We start from the raw sequence: 23,515 nt of genomic DNA, 5'->3' as shown, positions 1-23,515 counted from the left end.
AACTACATTTTGTAACTTGTACTGCTGTGTTTTACACAGCCAAACATTGTATAACTTAAACTTGCCACTATTTTTCGCATAATGTTTGTTCTTTTCTAGAATAATTCTTATTGATGTGCAGCAACATCTTGTTTAACAACTTCCCTTTGTAATATCTTCTGACCTTGAATGTATTGTCGCGTAGTCGTGACGGTGAATAATACAGTGGCAAAACTGTGAATGACGAAACTAACTTTTTATTGGGTGAACTTATGCTCACAAAGGCAAGTTACACTCAAAGCACAGCGATAGCGGCGAACATGGTCGGCGATCGTCGAAATCTGCTCAGCAGCTCAAGCGCGTCTGCTTTTACACATCAGTCATCGAAGGTTCCGGAGTAATCGCTGGTGCCCACTTGTCTTTCAGAAAGTTCTACACCATTCGTGTCGCGCATATATGAAATCAGATTACACAAGGTTCAGTGACAACAGAGAGCGGATAGAACCATCAATATTTGAGAAACTTCTGATACATGCAGGCGCGTCCCTGTGCTTTTTGTTAGGCAGTGAAAAGCGGTCACCCGAAAAAGATAAAGTACATGTGTCAGTATATTAATAAATAAATAAAAAATGCTAGGCAATTAATGTTGCACGATACCAAATGCATCAGGATTAAGTTGCAGTAGTGCTTGGAAATTTTTGGCAAGGAATGCTAAAGCCAATTTTTATTTTATTACATGCATATAATTTTGCCTGTCACACTACTTGTTGCTACATAGCCTGCACACAGTTTGAGATTACTAGGCCAACCTTAATTGTAATATAATTGTTCAGTGTGAAACAGCAATTAATGGGTCCCGAAACAGTTTGGACAAATTTTGTAGACGCGTAAAGTACAGCTACAGTAAAATATTCACACCAAAATTTAAGTGAAGCATCTCATATGAAGTGAGCTACGGACAATTACAAGCTCCTCCCTAGCCATGCTTTTCCTCTTCAACTTGTTCAGCAAGCAATCGGAGCTCAGCTGTGCTTTCACTGGCTATGCGTCACAACGTGGTGTCGCGACATCTACTTCTGCTGTCTTGGAGCCAGCATGCGAAGCGTCACCAACCTCTCCGCTAGCCACCTGGCCGTCGATCCCCAGCGAGAGCTATCCAAGCAGCATTTGTTGTGAGTGTTCTGTTGCAGCACCAAACGTGTCTGGTATTATAACAGCAGGCGAGCTCGGCATTTTGATGGCTTAATGGTGGCCTTAATGGTGCAGCCACCTGGTGGTGCAGAATTCAACCAACCAAAGACAGAGCAAATATTGCTGTTACCAAGTGTAAAGCATTTTAAATATTTAAAAAGACAATGTGTTCATGATTATGCTGCTGCCAAAAATTTACACCAACAACCAAGCAGAATACATTGGGTTACTGCTATATTAGCTCTGTGTTTGTCTGGTTGAGCTCCGAGCTCCCAGATGGCTGCACCCTGCAGGCTGCTCATGTTTGCGCTTCCACCCATCTGGCAAAATGTCCAGTCTGCTTTATTTACCAGAATAGTGGACATGCTAAAACTCTATTTTGTGGTAGTAATCCTCTGGCATGAAGTAATCCTCTGGCCTCGGTGCATCATCCCTCTATTCCTCTATTTCAGAGGCTGCGTATACTGCCATTTACTGACATACGAGACTACTACAAGATTTCCTGCTTAGTAAATAAAATAAACACAAACACACCTCTGCCGCGTGCCATTCTCATGTTTCCGTCCTTAAACACACGGCATGCAAGCAACGGTAATCTTCATCTCCCTTTATGTTGGAATGTGTACGGCGAATGATTAATTCAATTCTCTGGTGTTAAGCTGTGGAACAATTTTCCTCTTGAAATAAAACTCTCAAGAAATTTTGACATTACATGCAAATGCCACTTCTTATCTTGTCAAACACGTTCCTGAGTTATGTTTTTGTTGTTTTTTTTTAGTGCAGTTCTGTGATTATATATAGTATTTACCGCTTATGGTATGATACTTTCGCGTTTTGTTTGTGTAAGACTGCTAATCATTGCAAAACATTTTTTGTATTGGACATATCACTAGCCGCTTTGGGCTATGGGACCAAATATCTTTGTACGCACTTTTCATATTATTGTGTAATAAAATTCCCTTTTTGATTTGATTTGAAGTGACGGCCACAAATGTGTAGATCCTAGTGCCAATCAAATACAGACAGTCTGATGCGCTGAAGCCACTCCGCTCACCTGTTGCCTTGCAGAGGGACACAATATCGCAGCTTAACATGCTGTCAATTGCTAGATTTGCAGCCCACAATGCAACAAGGGCAACTGATGGTCCTCGAGACCAACACAGACCACGCAGCTCGCGTCAACATGAAGCACATGGTAAATCAAGCAGTCGACACTTGCTGTGTGCCGGAAGTGCTTGAGTGTAGTGATAAACTGTAGTGTATTCTCTAGAAACAATTACCCACATTCCAACTATAATGAACATTTGTTCACCATAAAGTTGGAAAATTATCAATGATGCTACGTAGGTAGCCAACTGATTAGCTTGCTCAACTGATGCCATATGCACGCCGCTACGTTGATGGAGATGGGGCAGCTGAAAAATCAGGGGAGAGGCACTGCTGCAATCGGTAGCAGTCCACATTCTTAAAAAAACCTTACAACAAATTACACACTTTACGCAGAGGGCTTAAGTGTGGCACTTTATGATTAGAAGGGCCTACTCTAAATGCTCGGTACGTTTGTATGAATTTGTCAAAATCGTTTCAGGGTCCTTTAAGTAAGGTCAGTTTCTTAATTCTATAGCCGTAAGCACGTACAGAATTGGTGAAATCAATTACACTGTAACCTGAGCTTTTTTCTTCAATGATTCCTGATGTTCACATCTTTTTACACATCACGTTCATAACTGTCTTTTTCACTAATAACAGGATGTCTTGACAATTTTCGTAAATGTCAAAGTTCCCCACCCCTCCCTAGAAGTTGCTATTATAGAGGCCCTGCAACTACCCTTAAGTGTAGAATGTGTCTGGTATTGAAGGTCATCGCCACTAAAAACTTTTTTAAACAAGAATCTCTTGAATACACATTGTACAGTAACAGTTATTGGAAATTGCTATTAAAAAAAAGTTATTGAAAAAACACATGCCTGACATGCCTTTCCAGCAATCAATTTTTTAGTTCCTAGTGTACCGGAAGCTGGGCTTGTATCAAGTAATGCTAGTGATGTTCCCAATTTCACAGTCATCACTTTCAACTTGGGTATGAGTGCAAAGGTACTATTTCCTGCCGCTAGATGGTGCAATTATGCATCAGTAATTACTAAGCTTGTGTGAATACAAGTTTCTTAGTTCAAAGCAAAGTTGAAGCGAATAGTTATTAGTGTCGAATAACTTCAAAGCGAATAGTTGGAATAGTTGTGGAATTTGCATAAAACAGTGGTGGAACAGCCATTTCACCTTTCGGTGCAGGTCCTAGTGCAGGCAAAAAGCCAATTTGTCACAGCAGCAAGAAATTTCAGCGCAGGGTCCAATGCACGTGCACTTACCATATACCATGCAGATATTAACTGATATAGTCTACATGTTGTGAAGACGCATCTGTGTGCATCTGTGCGAGGCTTACCCTGCAAGCATGGTCAGGAAGGGATGCGACGCTCCTTCACACTGTGACGCACAAAGGGCGCTCGGCCGGGTTTGCTGATACGGTGCAGAGAAGGCACCATTGACAGATCGTCAACAAACGCGTGCTTATTAACCTAGGATGCAGTGGGCAAAGGCTCACCGCAAGACTGGTTGAGTATGCGCGCCTGCACTGAACATGACATCATGCAATATACTCATGTTATGCCATGCACATAGAAAATTTAGGGAAAAAAAATAAAAATAAAAACAACAGAAAAAACATCTGTACCACTGCACTTGCGCAAGATGCAAATACGGTTCTGCGTTTGCGTCTGCGATGCTTTTTCACCAAAATAGCGCAGCAACACAAACTCTACGCAAAAGTTTTGCGTCAATGAACATGGCGGCACCCATTGATGTGGCGGCTCTTGCCGTGTACCACATTTGCTAATGCCATTTTTAACTATGCACCATGTGTGATTCTGACTGCAGCGGCTCTTTTGCAAAGCCCCACTATCATTCATAAACATATAAACAAAGTTTACCTTTAATCCTAGAATGTGACATTCTCTTTAGGCAAACTCTGTGGTACCACTCGGGTTCAATGAACATCAAGTGCCAGCAAATAAAGGGCCAGCAAGATGGTACAGCAGCACTAGATTGTACGTCCACCAGAGAAAAATGCGCAAATGATGAACCGGACGATTCTGACGGGCCCATAGACACTCTCACTATGGAGTGAGAAACTCTATGGACGGGCCTCTGCTTCCCTCTACGATGATAATGACAGCGTGCTGTTGGTTTTTATTTATGTTTTAGTAGCTGCAAAGCATCGATGGAAGGAGGGTTTCGCTTTTATGCATGGTTTGGTGCAGGCTTGGTGTAATTTTCCGCTAAAATGCCGTTTTGGCATAGAATGGCAAAAAGAGTCACTCTCGGCACAGCTGTTCCACCACTGATAAAACCTTGACAGAAAAGCCAGATGTTGACAAATCTAAGAAAACCTGGTTCTTGCAAGAAAGGAAACAGGTTCCCCTCTAGAGACAGTTCATTTCTAAAGTGCAGTTATTTAGATATTTTCATGCAAAAATGAGAGTTCAACATTTCTTACAGCTCCAGCAGCCCAGAAAATTTCTTTACAGGTGCTTGCTCAGTGTTGTGCTTCAGTCTATTTAAAATTTCGTAATGGTTAAGGTCATGGGAGCATTTTGTGTTCACCCATCGTGCATTGTCATGATGCTGTGAAGTGCAGCCTTCATTGCGCAACGTCAGCAGTTTGTGCCAGGTTGTGCAAATTTAGCTTAAACACAGGGAAGGCAGTAGATGGAAATTCAAGACGATCAGCAAAATGAGAACAAGGTAAAAGCAGGAGCCAACGTTTCGACAAGTGGACTTGTTTTTTCAAGGTGACGTATTCTTTCCTCGGTACAGTATATATAGGTAAGGTTCTTCTAAAGGGGGGGGAGGGGGGAGTAAGGCGGGTGGGTGAGACAACAACTGAAGGTGTTTTAGTGGTGAGGGCGTAGAATTGAGAATAAGAGGGTGCTATGCACATGGCCAGTGACACGGCCGTATGTCAGCTGGCGTGTCAACGACCGTGTGCACAGCACCCCTCTATAATAATCTGCTTCGGTGGAGGTCAGTTGGCTATGGTCTCTCTGAAAGAGATAATAAAAGGAGTGGCAGAAAATGGTCTATCTTTTGTTCAAGACACGCCGTGCTTTTCTGAATTATCGACAGCATCAAAGCCAACGAAATCCTTTCCGACCACGCTATTCTAGTCACTTTGAATTTTTCTGCCCTTTACACTAACATACCCATGAGTGAAGGAATTCAAGTCGTATCAAAATCCCTCACAGTCAATCCCCAAGCGCACACCCTTGAAGTTTACCTGTCACTTCTTAGGTTATTTCTCACACTCAACTATTTTGAATTCTATTCTATTCCCTACTTGCAAACTTTCGCCACTAGCATGGGAGCACCATTTGCTACCACGTATGCAAACATTTTCATGGGACAGCTTGAAGAAGACCTGATAAAATCCTACCCTTTATAACTCCGCACCTATCTGCGTTACATTGACGACATATTTATAATATGGGAACATGGCACAAGTGCGTTAACTGACTCAATTAGCCAATTTAATCGCTTTCACCTGAGTATTAAATTTACTGCTCACCACTCCCCTAGTCAAATCAACTTCCTTGACACAATGGTCTCCATAGAAAACGGAAAACTGAGAACGACAATTTACCAAAAAACCTACGGATAGCCAGCAATATTTAGACTACAACAGTCGTCACCCACGGCACTGCAAGCAAGGAATATTTGTCAGACAAGTGAAACGAATAAGAATCTGCAGCGAAGACAACAATTATATCCACCACCTAAGTGGCCTTAAAGCAAAGCTAGCAGAAAGAAACTATCCGCAAGTTGCTCTCGACAGAGCTTATGAGGTCACATCAAGATTGGAGAGGCAATTGGAATTGGCTAGGAAACAGCCTAGACCAGATCTGACAGACCGCCAGCCTTTATAAGAAAATATTCTAAAATGACCTCCCAAACAAACGACAGCCTACGGAGGTACCACCCAATATAAACAAGTAACGAGTATTTGAGAAAAATGTTCCCGGATGTACTAAGGGTTACTTATTGGTGCAACAGAAACATTAAAGACATGCTAGTGCATGCAAAAGTCAGCCAACATCATTTACCCGTAATAAAAGCATGTTGTCGCCCCAGTTGCAAAAACTGCAGGCACCTTCAAAGTGACATTAAAATCAAAAGCACCGCAACTAGTAATACACACGAAGTGAAAACTATCTTTGCTTGTACAAGTTCGGATGTGATTTATACGCTTGAATGTTCCTTCTGTAAGAAACAGTATATCGGTGAAACGGGGACAATCAATGAACGTCAGGTTAAACAGACATCGCGTCAACACATTTAAAAAGCTTCCCAAAGTTGTCGCTGAGCCTTTCAACTAACCAGGTCATAACTTTGGCGAACTTAAACTCCACATCTTACAGACAAATTTCCGTTCTGAACGAGAAAGAAAATAGAGAGAATCATACCTTATCCATAAGTTCAAGACACTGCAATCAACGTTTCAGAGGGAGCTTTAGAATCTATTCGCTATGCTAAATTTCTAGCGATAGGCAACAACACTTAGTTATTTTCATTTGGTTGCTTCGTGGTTTTTTTTCTCCCTTTCTTTTGTTTTCTTTTACTTATATACTTATTCCATTTTGGTAACATTTTTTTTCATGAGCAGCGTTTGCTGCCGTTCCTTTTATTATATCTTTCACAGAGATAATAGCCCACTGATCTCCAGCGAAGCAGATAATAGAGGGGTGCTGTGCACACGACCGTTGACACATCAGCTGACACACGGCTGTGTCACCAGCCATGTGCCCCTTTATTCTCAATTCTACACCTTCACCGTTAACACAGCTTCAGGTTGTTGCCTCACCCACCCGCCTCTCCTCTTCAGAAGAACCCTACCTACATATACTGCCCTGAGGAACGCATATGCCGCCTTGAAAAAGACAATTCCACTTGTCGAAACATTGGCTCCCTCTTTTACCTTGTTCTCGTTTTGCTCATTGTCACAAATTCAGCTTGATGCTTTTCGTCTACGTGTGAGCTTAACCCATTCTGTTCTGCCAGTGTACACGTGAACTTGGTAGGCATGGCTGCTGCTTATGCAGTCCTCAGTTTAGACCATGCACTTGATCTACGGCCCAATCACTGATAAGTGGAAAACTTCCAGCAACACTTTGCCGTCCACCGTTGTGCCTGCCTTGACTGTTAGCTTTAACCAGTATTGTTTTGCTGGGTGTAGGTCACCAAAGTTATGGTTTAGTGCTGCGTCAATACAAATCTGGCTGCTGCGAATAATATGGTTGAATAATATCTATGAATAATTGACCAGCTGCAGAAGTCAGTAGGTGGCTGTCGAAGAATTTGTCATTGCCTTGTCTTCTGGGCTATAAGCTATGCAATGCAACTTTCTCACTGAAACAGAGGCATTTAAAAACTTACTATATATATGCGCATATAGCAAGCATACAAAATTTTAAAACTGACAGCAAGTACGGGCTTTGGGTTATAGGCAAATTTCGACTTGAGGTGTGGCTTCACGGCAGCATGAATTTAGCCTCGAGGTTTGGTTTCACGGCAGTGTGGCTTGTACTGCCGTGAAACCAACGTTAGGCAAAGTTTTCCACCATCAACATCGCCAAAGAAGTGGGAAACGGAGCCACTGGCTGGAGGTACAATGTGGATGATTCATGCATCCGCGAATAGGGACTTGTGTTTACAAAGATTCGGGCATTGTATGAAGATATTCCTGCAGGTTATACACGCTTTATTTTCTCCCGTTGTGTGTTGTAATTGGGGTGTGTGGCTTATATGTGGAAAAACTTGTATATTTGTTAGTTTTGAACACTTTGAAAACTTGTGTTACTGAAATTTGAGCTGAAGAAAATATTGAATAGCATAATATATTATTGAATATTCGAAAGTATAGAATATTTGCACGAGCCTAGTAATTAGACTTGTTTTATCAGGCCTCACTATAGCTATTTTGCTTATGTTTACTGATTAGTTTCTAACCATGTCAGCAGATTAAAAAAAAAAAAGATTCCCAAAACCTGTGTTTCACTCAACGAGCTAAAACATAGTGCAATTACGCATGTATAAAGCTTTCCACAAGAGAACAACAATGCTTAATGATACCTACACAGCAAAATCAACAGATGTTCAAATTTTATGCAATATGACAAAACATCATAACTGAAGCAAAATATAAACTAAGACGAAGGAAGGAAGGTTACAAACCTGTAAAAGAGGACGTAGGCCTCGCAGTTCTGCACCACTTGAGGCTCAACTGAAGTCACATATTGGTCATCAAACTCGTACCACTGATCGTTGAGGTGGTTCAACGCATATGTTGTATAGTGACCAACTGGAAGAGTGTTTACAAGAAATGTCAGAGGCACATAAAAAAATCACACGGCACGAAAGAAACAAAGGCACGTACACAGCTGGATCACATATAGGGTCGACTTCCATTATTTCGATTCCAGCTATTTCAATCCCAACTGAAATTAGGCTGGGCCAAAATGGGTCACAATGTTAGTTATACTGATTGTGAAGTCGGCCCTTGCCAGATTCACTTAAGATCATTATAACACAACAGGCCATAATGAAATAAAGAATATAATGAAGTAAATGCGATTCTCCTTGAAATTCCGATAGAGGTCGATGTATGTAATACTTTGTTTTAACAAGGTAAAATTGTCCTGCCAATGGTTATAATGAACAAGATTACTCCCCAAAACCAAAAAAACACCCAGATTGAATGCAATGTTGGAATCTAAATTTTGTGAAGATTGAGTTTGAGAGGTAGCAGCAGTAGTGGATGACACGAGCACCGCTTCATCGCCTGTAACTGTTCTGTTAGCAATCTGCGTTATGAGGACTAAGGCACTATATGGTGCTTGTCGAGGGAAGAATGTGGAGTTGCGTATGCACAGAGAAGTATGAAAATTATCTAGACACATTTAAGGAGTCATACTTCTCATGTCACAGTGGCACATCCACGCTGAGGGAGTGGCCAAGAATGGACACACACCCAGTGGCACCATACCCAGTGCCCCAAGTTGTTTACATAGTGTTACAGTACAATATGAAATTAAAACTGCATTTGTGGTGTTGGCCACAGCCTGCCATAAGAGCCATTGCCATCATAAGACGGTTACATGTCAAGCTTTCACATATGCTGGCAACAACAATGCACCAATTTCATTATGAAACCTCATTCAACAGAGATGTTATTTTACACGCTAAGCAGTGGAAAATGGGGATGTGCCTTTGGCCAAGGCTCGTCTGAGTCTAGCGCACGTCCCAGGATAAAGTGGCAAAGTGTTTAGTCTATGCATGAGCCAACCATCCCGTTTGCAATGATTACGGAGTCAATCAGCAAAAGCAAAACATCAAACACAGTGAACTGCACAGAGGACGACATGTCGTAGGCCACAGCCATAAAAAGCAGTCCGAAAGCAATAATGAACATTATCCCTTCTGTGCCAAGAATGAACTGCACTCGTCCACGAGTTTCTGGTAAAAAATGGTAAAAGAAGAGCTCAGCTTCATACAATTAATTTTCTTGCAATTTTCTTGTATACACCTGTTAAGCTTCACTTTTACAATACAGTGAAACCTTGTTAAACTGTAGTTGGCCAGAGCTTGAAAAAAGCACGTACTAAAGGGTAGTATTGCTTAACTGAAATAGCATGAGATCGCCCACTTACCAGTCAAAAACGGAACTCAGAGAGAGTGTGATGAAAGGGGAAAAAAAACATGCAGTATTTATTCACTTCGCGCGACAAAAGTGTTATTTTTGTTTGATGCCACGGCGGCCTAGCAGCGACAACAGTGGTCTCAAACTTACTGAACCTGCGAGCCAACTTTTCAGCCAGCCCCATCTTCTTGGCAAACACTTGCATGGCAGATTCCTTGTTGGCATTGCATATTCTCCGTGCACAGGCGCGGTAGTGTTGCAGAAGTCGTGGGGCACCTTTTCATTGCGGGGTGCTGTTCTCGTCACGACGATTGCTGTCTTCGTCACGACGATTGCTGTTCTCGTCACGACGATTGCATTCATGAGGCTGACGTAACGTGCAGCTTCTGCCACTGTTAGGCCTGAATCGCCCATGCTGTCGCTTTCTGTGTCATCCTTATCACTGTCGCTAGGCGACACTTCAGCAACAACAGAGGCAATGTGGCGAAAAGTCGAACTCTGTCGACATCTCTTCGTGGTCGCAGCAGCGCTGCCGAGCAACTTCTTCGCATTCTAAATGCCACACACCGTAGTCAACAGTAGACCCATGTCGTGTGCCAGCACCGACTTCGCGTCACGTTCGATATTGTTGTTGTTGCTGCCTATCACGTGTGTGGCTCCTACCCACAATGTGGGATTGGCCAAGAAATGGGTAGATTATTGCACGAACGATGTCTAATTTTTCTTCTATGCTGAGCACCTGGCACCTTTTTTATCCGAGCTTTGTCATGATGCGAGTGCTCGCTTGCCCGACACCACAACGCTCTCTGGCACGGTGGCACGCAGGGTGCCAGAATGATGTTGATGTTGATGTGGCTTCATGCACAAGCGCACAGGGCGCTTGGAGGCCGTTGTTTTGATCTCTGAGGCTTGTTGTTCTGCTGGGCCGCCCGATGGAGACAACACACCGCCGTGTTTGTGCGACGAAAAGTGAAAACACTACGTGTTAACCGATATGTACACAATAAGCTGGTACGGTTTATGTGGATACAGAACACATTATGTTCAATGGCCGCTGAGTCGGGGTTGACTTTACTACTTTTAAAACAAAACTACTGTGTAAGTGGGTACGGTTTAACGAGGTTTTACTGTAAATTGCTAAAATTTTGTATAACTAAACGCTTAAAATATTGTCTACACTGTTTTTCACAAAGGATTCTGTGGTAAAATAATTTGGCAATTTTTGGTCAAAATTCAGAACAGTGCGGCACGGAAGGGTTTAAGTGTAAATCAACTTCCCTTCTCTTAAAGGACTCCTTATCAGGTCTGGCCATGTTGAGCTAACAAGCGCAGAGCATACAATGTCCGCTAACGATCGTGTTTGCAAAGAATTACATCGCTATGCGCCGCGGAAAGGTCTGAAATTTCAATCCGAATGCCGGTTTCCCTTTCCCTAGCAGCGACTGCGCTCCAAGTGACGTACTAGTGTCCCTGCGCCTACGTACTTGTGTCCGAAGTGTGACGTCGCTCGTGGTGACACGCGAGTTCGAGAATTATTCAAGGAAACATCTGTTATTTGTGGGATCTGTTGCTTGAATTGACAAATTGAAGTTTAGAGAAATAATAAAACACCCAAATGGAATGTCTATGTATTTTTTGTTTTACTTCGCACCGAAGCAAGAGAGATGTACTTCCGCTTCGTCTGCTCGTTCCCACAGTCGTGCAGTCACATGCACGACTGAAACTGTGCCATTTTCTACTGTGCTCCAGCGCGTGATCATGCTCTGCTACCTGCTTGTTCTGCCTCATTATTCGTGTAGCACTGAATTATACTGGTAGTCATGTGTCCTTGTGCAGAGCGCACAAAATCGTGTGCTGCACGAAACGAGACAATCACAACAGCTCGTGCGCAGCACCAAAAAAAAAAAAAAAAAATAAATAAATAAAAGCGAGGAGAAAAAAAAAAAATGAAGGCGGGGCCCATGACATATGTGTCACGCGATCCTCAAGGTCCGGTATGGGAGAACGAAGGGAAGAAATTTTGCTTGCAGAAGCTAGACAGGGCGAATGGAAAGTCTCGCTTGGCAGTGGAGCTTGCCTGCTGAAATCATGGGTTCACGGCACTGAAATATTTTTATCTCGGCTATTAATGAGCCGATTAAAAAAATTTTTGCAGCAGAACGCTCCCTAGATGACACGTAACAACTTCCAGTGTATAACCAAATTTGCTATTGGGCCTGGTGAGGGGCCCTCTTTAAGGTAAACTGCAAATATTTTTTTTTTCCCCGATTCCCAGAACTGGTGACACGCTACATTCTTATAGCGTGCCTGCAGCAGATTTGGGGGCACAATGTCTTCACTTTGAACCCATAAAAAACAGTGCACATTAACTTAGGGAGTGCGTTAGGATCAGGTAAATACTGCCAAAAAATAAGCAACGGTGTGTTTGGACATTTTTTCTGACTTTCCTTTTACTATGACCTGCCGGTTAATTTCACGAATGCCTTGGACTCACGTAGGTAAAATTAACAAAAGTAGACAGTAATGTCTTTTAGATTATATATATATATATATGACAATGTGTTACCGTAGCACAACCATGACACGACCATGATGACTGAAACCAAGGAAAAGTGGCACTACAGTCGACTCCTGTTAATTCGAACCTGACAGGATTGACGAAATTAATTGAATTATCCAGCACATCAAATTAAACAAGATGCAGAAAGAACACCAAAACACACTGCCGATTCATTTGGTAGTGTTTTCCCGATTCTAACAATCGCCCAAATCAGACGCACGGCCACTTTCTATGTGTCCAAAGTAAAAAACTAACGTAGAAATGACATTCAAGTTCCTAAATAAAGTAGAAATATAACGTGCACATTACCTTTTAGCAAGAAAAATGAGTGAGGGTTCAATATGTGTTGCACAATGGCGGCCGGTTTCCTAAAGTCAGCTTCACCGCAATACATTTTTGTTATGCGGTAAAGCATACAAACGTCGCAAAGGCGGTTTTGGTATGTGGTCTGGTTGCAGCGCACAGACAATTTTTGGCACAATTTTCTTAGGAGGAAAAAAAAATAGGAGGCGCGTGTTAGAATCGGGTAAATACTATAATCAGACATTGTGAGCTGCAGTTATTGCAGCTCCAGAAATAGGCAATTTCAATGGGAGACAATGTGTGTTGAGCACATTCACTGCCCCCTAAGCTCTGTCTAGACAGGTGCTGCCACTAAAGGGATCACCATCGGGGTCAGGTGCGCGTGTGCTGACTGGTGAAGTTTGAATTATCTGGCGAAGGCCAATTTTAAGATTGAAATAACGAAAGCTTGGGCCCACAGAAAAGCATGGGTGCCAGCTGACACCTTCGACTGGGATTGAATTAACAAGAGTCAAATCAGTGGAAGTCAACTGTATTTTGTTAAACGAAGTTTTTATGGTGGTTTAATGCTGCTGAAGGTGTGTTTGATAACCATAAAACACTGCCATAGGTTGTCAGCAGTGCCAATCAACGTAGAGGACATCAGATAAGTATATTTAGGGTCCTTAATTTTTGGGTAAATCCATATAACGCCTTATTTTTGCTGCCCAAACAAAATTGACAAAACTCAGCTTAAACCCGTTACCTACCCGAAGTTTGCCCTGTCGTAAAGGATAATAATAAATGCACATGTTACAAAACTAACGAACACTGCCCACCTGTTGTGAGCAAATGATCACAATATATCATATTATTAATAATACTTATACGAATATAGTATATGCCTTGTTTTTGTCTAACACTAAAGCAAGCAACAGCATATATATAAATATATAAAATATTCAGCGACTGCCAGCGTTAAGTGAATTCAAGCTTGTTGCTTGTTTCAGTAGCTGCGTTTATAAGAATACGACAGTGGTGCATTGCATTGCATTGCCCGCACGTCGCATACATGTAGACGGTGGTAATGCACTATGAAGTGAATTAATGCACAATTATGTTCCTCTGCATTGTGAACTATAGCTGTGATGCTGAGAGGATGTTTACCCACCTACGTTACGCTCAAAGGGTGGCTCATTTATCTAGTTTGTATATTTTATCCATTTTATCAGAAAAGTGTATATCGGAAGCAAGTAAAACAGGACGACAAGTCGACAATAGACAAGAATGACAGCCCTGATAGGCCTAGCTTGGGCACAGAAACGCTCCCAATGCATATGATAATATACATTAACATGGGATTGTGAGAGAAGGAAAGCATCACACCTCTGGCAAAGCATGCCGGTGGGCACTACTTTTTGTACTTTTTTTCATTTGTTGATACAGTGCAGAGAACAAAATAAAGAAGGGATTTGCCAAACCTGTTTCTATTTGTTGTTTTGGTAATGTGGTTATTTTTTTTAATAGTAATGCCTGAGAATGGGGATTTGTAGACATGAGCGCACCGTATCATTTGCGAGAAGCTCATTTGCCATTACATGTTCCTGTGAGTGATTTTGCTTGATTAAACACTGTCCAAAAGGAAACCATTTCTTGTAATAATTGTAAAGGTCACCAAAAAAATCCAGAAATTTTAGGTTACAACACAAAACTCTTAATTTCTCCTCAGTTTTTACCAAAATGGCCGATTTCTTAGTTTTCCTTTGTAAAAATAACACGCAACTTTTACCACCTGAATTTCAAAAAAGTTAAAACCCAAAAATGAAGGACCCTAAGTATAATATGCAATGAAAGGGAACCCATTCAGCTGTGATGCTCTTTCTAATTTGCTTCTTTTGACGCTTCGCACTAAATATTCAGTGAATGTTACTGCAAAGGTATATTTTTATAAAACGGGAACCAAAGTACTCAAACTGATACTCACAGCCTGCAGTTCCATGGTGGCAGATGACAGCCATTAGGTCATATGTTGTGGCAGATCGTGGGCACTCTGAAACACAAGAGAAGCATACAGGTTACTTGAAACACAAGCGAAAGTGCGCTCTACTATAGTGTACTACATAAATTTTCCAAGTTATGGAAACTATGCAAACTACACCAATGCAGCCATATTACAGTTAAGCATTGATATAACGAAATTATTGATACAACAAAGTATGTATTTAACTTTTTATAACCTCTTGTCCATAGAACAACATGTATTTAGAACTTCAATATAACGATTGACTGATTGATTTGTAGCGTTTATTGGCGCAAGGGCCAGATGTGGCCAAAGAGCACCAAGCCGATGATTTGTGCTTCTCAATGATATATGAGTGTTAGTTGCGGGGAGTATATGAAACACGGCTGTATAGAGGCCTAAAAATATACGCTAAAAGTGCAAAATATACATGTGGTGCAATGTGGCTGTAAAAGGTCCTTAAGTGTATTTGCTCTAAAGTGCGTAAAATGCAAGTATATACATATTAAAAAAAATGACAGTGATTGATCGTGTCTGCGATGACAATAGATGTTTCACGAGGTATGGATGATCAGTAAAATATGTAATGGCTGTAGCACTAGTGCCTCAGCAAGGCCTTGAAAGCAAGGGCTGGGAGGCATGTGCTCTAGAAAATGGTTTCATTGCAGCTATGACCTCCAGTTGGAGGCCGTGCTACAAGTAGCCTAGCCAAACTACATTTAAGGTGTCAGTTTCAGGTAAAAAGTTTAATACTGTTTGAAAAGTAAAAAGGGGTTCATTGCTCAGAAAGAATGCTGGGTGTAATGGTATGTGTAGGAGATAAGCAGAGGGGAAGTACTTTTTCCTTTCTGCCTCGATTTCAACTTCAATATAACGAAGTGTGGTTGTATGCGATTTCAATATAACGAAATTTTACTGCCGCTACAAAGGTATGCCGAGACAATAAATAGAAACTTCCAGACGAACCCAGATGGTCACATGACTGAATTACAAGCGGCTCCTTGCCAACGTACCTCTCTAATCATTCTCCGCCTCCAGGCAAGACTGCCCAAGAGCGCCCGAAGTGGAGCTGAATCATGTTCCGTATAAAGTGTATAAAGTACAAGTGCAATAAGATCTTATCGTGCACTGGATGCTCCAGGTGCGAATGAAAGTGTGTGATGGAGAGACAAGAAAGATGGTGGCTTCATGAGTGCTGCTTTCCCGCGTGAGCCAAGGAAAGAGGGGGAAGGGAGCGAACTCACAGCAACTCGATCAAGCGCACGCGAGGGGACGGGAGAGGGGGGTGGAATGGGGGGTAAGTCGGCATGTGCCTCGGCCGGCCGTAGCTGTGTATGCGCAGCCATGCACCCTGCTTTAGAAGTAATCTGCTGCATGTGCAAGAGTGGGCATGCTGAGTCGGCGTGGCACCACGTAAACTGTCTTGCGGTGCGTTTAGTATTGGAGGTTGAATAAACTCAAGTTTCGGTGGCCTGTTGGAGCGAGAGGCAGACAAAGCATTTGCTCCCCACTGCCAGTGCTTTTCCTGATAGGGTTGTCCCAGTGCGGACTATGTTATCAGCCACCGGGCTAGAATGCATGCAAAAGCGGCTGGCTTTGCTTATAGGGACACTAAAGGAAAATACTAAGTCAAGCTAAAGTGATATATTACTGCTCGAGAATCTCTAAGGCGTCAATATTATAGCGAACAGAGCCTTAATATTCGAGAAATCGAGGTAAATGCAGGACCTGATTAGAGACTTCCCCGGGACATTCAAGCACTTGCCCGATGACGAAAGCACTCCTCAGTTAAAATCTGTCACTAGTACTCAACTACTCGTTGCAAAAAACATCCTCGCATTGGATTATAAAATGAAATAAAATTCTACTTGTCCAGTTATATTTCATGTTTAGAAAAAAGAACTTATTGATATACCGTTGACAATGACGCAGGTGGTCGAAAGCTTTCATTTTCGCTTGACTCTGCGCCTGAAACTGAAATTGAAAAAGTACTGAAACGCTTTCGTGTTTCAGTACTTTCCTGATCGCGTATTGCTGCACTGGTTTTGCTGGTTCGCGAAACTCGCACAAACTGCAAGTAGCAAACAATTCAGCTTCCATGTGATGTTGCGGGATGCCTGAACGGTCTACGCCACTTGACCAAAAAGCAGCTGCAGCGGTGAATCCTCTGCTCAGTCTTGGCTCGGTGCCACCGTCTGTCGGGCGCTGTTTTACTCACCGGCGGCAGCAAGGGGCGGTGATGGCGTATGCAACATCACCACTCCCCTGTTTGGGTGGCGGGAGATTTTAATTTTGAAAATGGTATTCGGACCCTTCAGATACAAATTCCTTGTAAACTAAGTCTTTTCTTGGCACGAAACAAGCGTCGCCAGGTTTCTGGAATGGTATTTAAACAATCCACGTCGACTTAGCATTTGCCTTTAGTGTCCCTTTAATTCATAGTGCCGAGAAGATATCATCGATGTACGTCGTTTGAAACCATATCATTTATCGCCTACTCCGAAATTTATCAACATGAATTGTTTTTTCATTCAAATTTACTTTTTCCAATTGCCCGATAATTTGGAAAATTCTGCAATCCCTTTCTTTGCAAGAAAAATTTATCGGGGACTAATTATTTGCATAAAAGGTCGAATTTCAATACAACAAAGCAAATTGCCGATCTGACCGACTTCGTTATATCGAGGTTTAACTGTACTTGGAAATGTGGACACTATTAAAGCTATGAAAGTTGCAAGGGTACTATAATAATACTTCTTAACAGATTTTCAATATGAATATCCGATTACATTTACTCTAGAACACCGACGCCAACTATTATCTGAGGCAAATGTTGCTGCTTTATTCTCTCAATGAGTACTATGTACTTTGAAATAGTGGGTATAAAAATTCACGTTCATCTGTTTTGTTTCGTAAAAGGGAAAAACAGCTGGCCTTATCAGTAACATGATGTAAGCATACAGACAGTGGGCGGCGCTACATGGTGATATGCTAGAGCTGATATTTGCTTATTATTGAACCAGGTAAAAATGGACACTGGTTTGTGGCACGGTTTTCTCACTGAAATGCATAATAAATGAAGGCAAATTATGATATTTGACAGTCTGAAGCACATGCTTATCAGAATTTCACAAAATAGGTTTGCTTTGGACTTTAGTCATCTTTGACTTTACAAAGGAACACAGTCTGCAAAGTCAGTGATTAAAGGTTACATTACTGATTTCTCCTATTTAAGTATGCTTTTGGGTGGTATTTATTCTACTTGCATATTGTACATGCCTGGCCAAATACAGCAGCACCAACGCAGCTTGCAGTTGTAGCGTCATCTTCATCACAGCAAGTCTTCATAATCATCAGCGCTGTGCATTGGCATGTGGCTTGAGCCATGAGAGAGATGTGCTCTCATTCTTGATGTTCAGTTCTCCTTTTACAAAAGTTATGAAAGCTGAACTCTGAACATCTTTTTTTACAGACAAGCTAATGTTTGTAAACAAATAGCTAACAGCCAATTTTTTCCATAGCATGCATTATTATTTCTCCGTCATTTAGTGTAGAAAAGTACCGAGTTGGATGCAGCAGCAGTGTAGGCAAAAAAAGTGCAAGCAAATACACTGAATCTCCAATTTCCTTTCCCTACTAGCGAATTTGAACAAATTTCAGAGATAACCTTTGGAAACATTTCCAAGTGTTAATCTTGTCTTTTGAGAAAGTTGAACTAGTAGAGCTTGCTGAAATTGTGCTAATTATAGCCACAAGGTCACGCATGCATGTCATTTAACAGGGATGGCTATCTCTCTTGCCTACACTAAAATTGAAGGCAGCACTGCTGCATCTTCACAACTGGCAAGGTCAGTTGCACGCCATAAGTGGATATGCCTGGTCACTGTGCTGTAACTATTTGCAGTTTCTGCACCTGAGCACATTATTATTCTTTTAAATATATAATGTAGAAATATTAACCTGCTATTTGTGTGGTAAATTTGGCAGAGCATGAGTCACAGAAAAAAAAATTGTGCAGCAAACGAAACATTCTAGAATAAACAGCCACAAACATAAGATGACACAGGAACAATGTGAAAAGAAAGCAAGATTTTTAGTACTTTATACACCAAGATGTTACTAACCAGAATGCAAGAATGGCGCCATTTCGAGACCCTCCAGTGGAAAGGAGACGTAACTGCTGATCTTGCTCGAGAACATCACCTCGTGCCGAAACCGCTTTAGATGAATACACAGCACCTGCAAAGACCACACAAGTCTCAATCACTATGGATTATTTGACATCACAGCACTGCTCAGAAGATACTTACCAAGATAACAATTAAACTGCTTGCACAACTCAATATTGTCCCAAGAAATAATATTACAGCCTGTACTCTCTCCTGCAACCTTCGCAGGTTTTTCCAAAGTTACTGATACTACACCGTTGATACATGTTATCAACACAAAGACAAATAAGGCAAAGTGATAAAATACACAAAACCTTTTCCTTTTAAGTACCAAAAACAGGATAATGAAAGTCTGCACTCACCTCTGGCAGCTGAAGCACCCGTGAATACTTTATGCCATTGCGAAGCTTGCAACACTTGTCACAGCTGTACATGTTATCACCCTTCAGCTCATCAGCAGAGAAGAAGGCTGCTAAACAATCTTGCAAGGCAACACCTGGGCCCCATAACCACCTGGGCATAAGACAAAATAGGCCCTTAGAAATGCAATGCAAACAGCATATTTAATGGTCTTCATTTAGAGAAAATATTTATTTGGGGGCAGTCACGCGCAGCAGCAACGTAGACTACTTGAAACACCATCAACGCACTGATTTTTAGGACTCCCTAGTGGCCGCAGAAACGTCCGAAAAATTGTGCAGTACGAAATTATGAATGCATGTTATTTACTGCCCCTAAGGGCTTAAGTCACCACAAGCATGTCCAAAAGAGCTCAGAGTCCTGTCAGTATACTTATTAGGCGTATCGGTGCACATACTGTCACAGGAGATGGCGGGTGCATGTGTGTATAATTAAAGAATATATACTTTGTACTAGGACAGTGGCACATTTCCACTCTTGGTATGCTTCACCACAATACAGTGCATATGCTTGAGTGCATAGCAACATCGCTGTATTGCAACAAAACTGACTTTTGGGAACTGGCATTATGCAATGCTGGACCCTTGCTGTACTTCCAGTGGAGTTGGCGTCGTTGCTGACAGTGATGAATTCTTTAAATGAAAAACAGTGCACTAAACAGTCGGAAGCTTGGCGGCGAACATTGAAGCAGCTAGGCTTTGCATTGCCACGGTGGCTGCAGCTGCTAGCAGGTTGGCATGCAAGAGCGCTGGTTCAATGCTGCAAGATAAAACAGTGGTAGTGGTGGCTTCGATTATTATGGTTTCAGACCTGTAGTCACGGTAAAAAGTCTGGAAAGTCGTACGGCAAGGGTTTCAGGGTCTGAAATTTCAGACATCGTTAAATATTGGCTTAATGGCAGTACCATGAAGGCATGTGGATTGTCGGGCATGTCAGAAAAATTGAGCGTCTGAAAATTTCGTTTGTAGATCAAAAATCAGTCGTTGACTGTATTAACATACTTCAAGTTTATTAAATGAGCGTACCACAATATCCAGAGTTGTTGCCCTCCCCTCTAGTAGACGCAATTCATCAGAAAAAGAAGGGTGGGAAAGCTGCCATGCTTTGTGAGCCTTTGCCAATGGTCTGTGATAACCACACGTTGGTCAGAAATTTTTGCTACAGCCACTGCAAACCTTCAATAATTTTCACGAGTTAGCTGTGGTAGTAGGTGATCTGCAAGGCTTTTGTGAGTGGGCATGATATTTCAGCATGTCTTGTGCAATATTTTACGAGAAAAGTGTGGTTGGGGGATGTTTTGGGGACGGGTCGTCCCTTGGGATATTACAATTGTTTCATGGTACAACTGTGGTGCAGGCTATGAAGAGAATGACAAAATAAAGAAGCTAACCAATTAGCAGATCAACTGAAAGATTTTCCCCTAGGCCTCATAACGTGCTGCAGAAAAGAAAGCAGAACTGTTGTAAGGTAACAATCCTAAAAGAAAGTTTAATTGTGGGTTTAATGTCCTAAAACTGCACAGTGGGTCATCGGGGACACTATAGGGGTGGCTTTGGATTAATTATGACCACCTGGGGTTCTTCAATGTGGACCCAAAGTATGGGACACATGCTCTTGCATTCTGCCCCCATCGGAATGCAGCTGCCACGACTGAAGCAATGATTTTTTGTCATTCATCTTCTTTATTCATTTCAAACAAGTGCAGGTAAAGGAGGAGGTCTGAGTTGCAGCTGTTAGAGAGACCTCATACGAGTTACAATCCAATATATTACATAAACAATAATTGCAGTATTTCATTGCTACAAATTTGGCAATGCACATTGGTGAAGATATTAAAAGGCAGACAAAGCACAGGCAATACTGCAGTTACTCGTGGAGGGCCTGCCTTTGTATAAGGTCCGTACCCCCACTTTGGAGTTAGAAAATTTGGGAAAAAGTCTTGCTAAATGTTACGCGCATACCTGCATGCTGGTTAATTTCCGCAAGCCGCTACTAGATGGCAGCAGTCCTGCCAACGATGGCATTATCATCACTGTTCCCCAAACTAACTTTGGTTGCAGACTCCAATGAAGCAGTGCTGATTAGGCCTGGCCAGTAAGTGTATCTGTTGCAGGAAGTTCATCCTTAAAATGTTTGTACCAGTAGACCACATCAGAGATCAGGTGCGAGAACTGTGCATGACGTGGAGTTTGGGTCAGAGGAGTGATCAGCTGGCAAATATTGTGAAGATCCATCAAGTTGGTGTATGCGCTTACTGGACAGGAAGCTCGCGTGTGGGCATAAGCCAATAAAGCTCCGAATTGAATTTGCAGCGCAAAACCTGAACACAAAATATACCCGCGACTTAAGCCATCACAAAATTTAATTAAAAATTATATTTGGTGGTATTACGTGCCAAAACCACGACATGATTATGAGGCACACAATAATGGGGGCCCCATATTCTTTCTGACCATCTAGACATCTGTAGCATGCACCCATTGCACGGTATACAAGCACTTCTGCATTTTGCCCCCATTGAAATGTGGTTACTGCGGCCGGGAATCGAACCCGCAACCTTGCACTTAGCAGTGCAACATCTTAGCTGCTAAGCCACCGCTGCAGGCTATCCCAAATTTTTATTTTAATGGAACACAACACTGAACAAAAGCCTGCAAAGAAATTTTCTGGTGTACTAATGCTCTAAAAAACAATGAAGTTGATTTTACCGCCACAATTTCTTTTTTTGGGGGCGGATTGCGCGATTATTCGGACATTATCATGCCATTGTCTTGCGATTATTCGGACGTTATCATGCCACTGTCCTTGTCTGAAAAATCTATTGGCAACCTTATTGTTGGCCGCCAGCGGTTGCATTATTTTGTACATCAGACTGAGCACAGTTCAAGGCTTTAGTGAGTAGCCATAAGCCTGCCTCAAGTAAGGCCCGCACCTAGCAAAATTTGGAAAAAGAAAGGGAGAGTGTTACAAGGGTAAATACGGTATATCATGTAAACAATAAAAGGCAAAAGCAACAATACTTGCCCAAAAACCCAGGAAAACATGCGCCCCAGGATCCAGGAAAGCCAGCCCTGCTGGGGCTCAAGTGCACCACGTAAGTGGGCCCCTGGAACACCCGTAGTGCCACTGCCTTGAGCTGCATGCAGCACAGCCAGGTGGTCCCTGTTTGGGATGGGTAGCGATAGGTCCTGGAATGTCTCCCGTGTTGTTGACACCTGCAGACCGCCAGCAACACTGCTCTATTGACTGGCAACACCATTTCTTCATTAAGCACAAGGAGAGGCCACACTGAAATTTACCTCTTTCCAGTAACCAGTTAGGTGTCAGTTCTAATGCATATTTGATTCCCAACTTGCAGGAACTGACCAGGGATAGACAAGGTGCAAATAGATAATGCTATACTATGCACAGATTGGCTTTTTTTAAGTAATCTCATCTTTATGTAGGCTTCAATGCCTGAAAATGCTCTTCTGTCAAGGAGCATCAGTGCATTCAAAATTAACTTGTTAGGATACGTTTTCATTTTGTTGGTGGAACTGTACTAAAACATTGCTGAAAAAACTTCTGCTTTTTTTTTTCATTGGAGAGGGACACCACTACATCCACTTTTTCCTGATGAGTGCTTTAAATTAACGTGCTGATAGTAAGCAAGTAAATATTATAATAATAAAAACAAACAAACAAACAAAAAATAAACAAACAAACAAACAAATAAATAAATAAATAAATAAATAAAGTGATAGTTCATTATCCCAAAACAATTCAGGGACAACAATTCACTATATGTGCATACAAAACACTAAACATGCCTTGTCGAGAAATCAGAGGTTGGTGTCCTTTTTTTGACATTATGAACATTATGCATTTACTATTGTAGCATCACACCAAAAACAAATGATGAACAGAAGTACTTATAACAGCCTGCTAGAATTTACTGATGTCTCATTCCTGGCTGACCATAAATTAAGTTGCCATAATAAAAACATCAGCAGAAATATCTTACTTCTTATTCACTGCAGAGCTCCACATGGGTATAATATGGGGGGAGCTGGCAACAAAGTAAAGGACCCCATAACACAAGCAGACCTACAAATACAGGCATAGCAACAAACATGAATTGGCAAGAGCTATTGAGGGGCGTACAT

At 41.9% G+C, this 23,515-nt stretch overlaps 1 protein-coding gene across 3 annotated transcripts in view; it reads right to left on the bottom strand.

The window, feature by feature from the left end:
* The window catches only part of Usp20-33 (Ubiquitin specific protease 20/33), a 90,178-nt gene that overhangs the window by 31,668 nt on the left and 34,995 nt on the right, over nucleotides 1–23,515 (bottom strand). For all 3 annotated transcript variants that reach the window (XM_075698288.1, XM_075698281.1, XM_075698274.1), the window contains 5 exons: nucleotides 22,395–22,585; nucleotides 19,313–19,463; nucleotides 18,906–19,020; nucleotides 14,746–14,811; nucleotides 8,455–8,581 (listed from right to left, as the gene is read on the bottom strand). In XM_075698288.1, the coding sequence (XP_075554403.1) occupies nucleotides 8,455–8,581; nucleotides 14,746–14,811; nucleotides 18,906–19,020; nucleotides 19,313–19,463; nucleotides 22,395–22,585 (650 nt within the window). The remainder of the gene's footprint in view (nucleotides 1–8,454; nucleotides 8,582–14,745; nucleotides 14,812–18,905; nucleotides 19,021–19,312; nucleotides 19,464–22,394; nucleotides 22,586–23,515) is intronic.

Source organism: Dermacentor variabilis, chromosome 1 (assembly GCF_050947875.1).
Source record: "Dermacentor variabilis isolate Ectoservices chromosome 1, ASM5094787v1, whole genome shotgun sequence".
NCBI classification, from domain to species: Eukaryota; Metazoa; Arthropoda; class Arachnida; order Ixodida; family Ixodidae; genus Dermacentor; species Dermacentor variabilis.
This window is presented reverse-complemented; position numbering and strand designations above follow the sequence as displayed.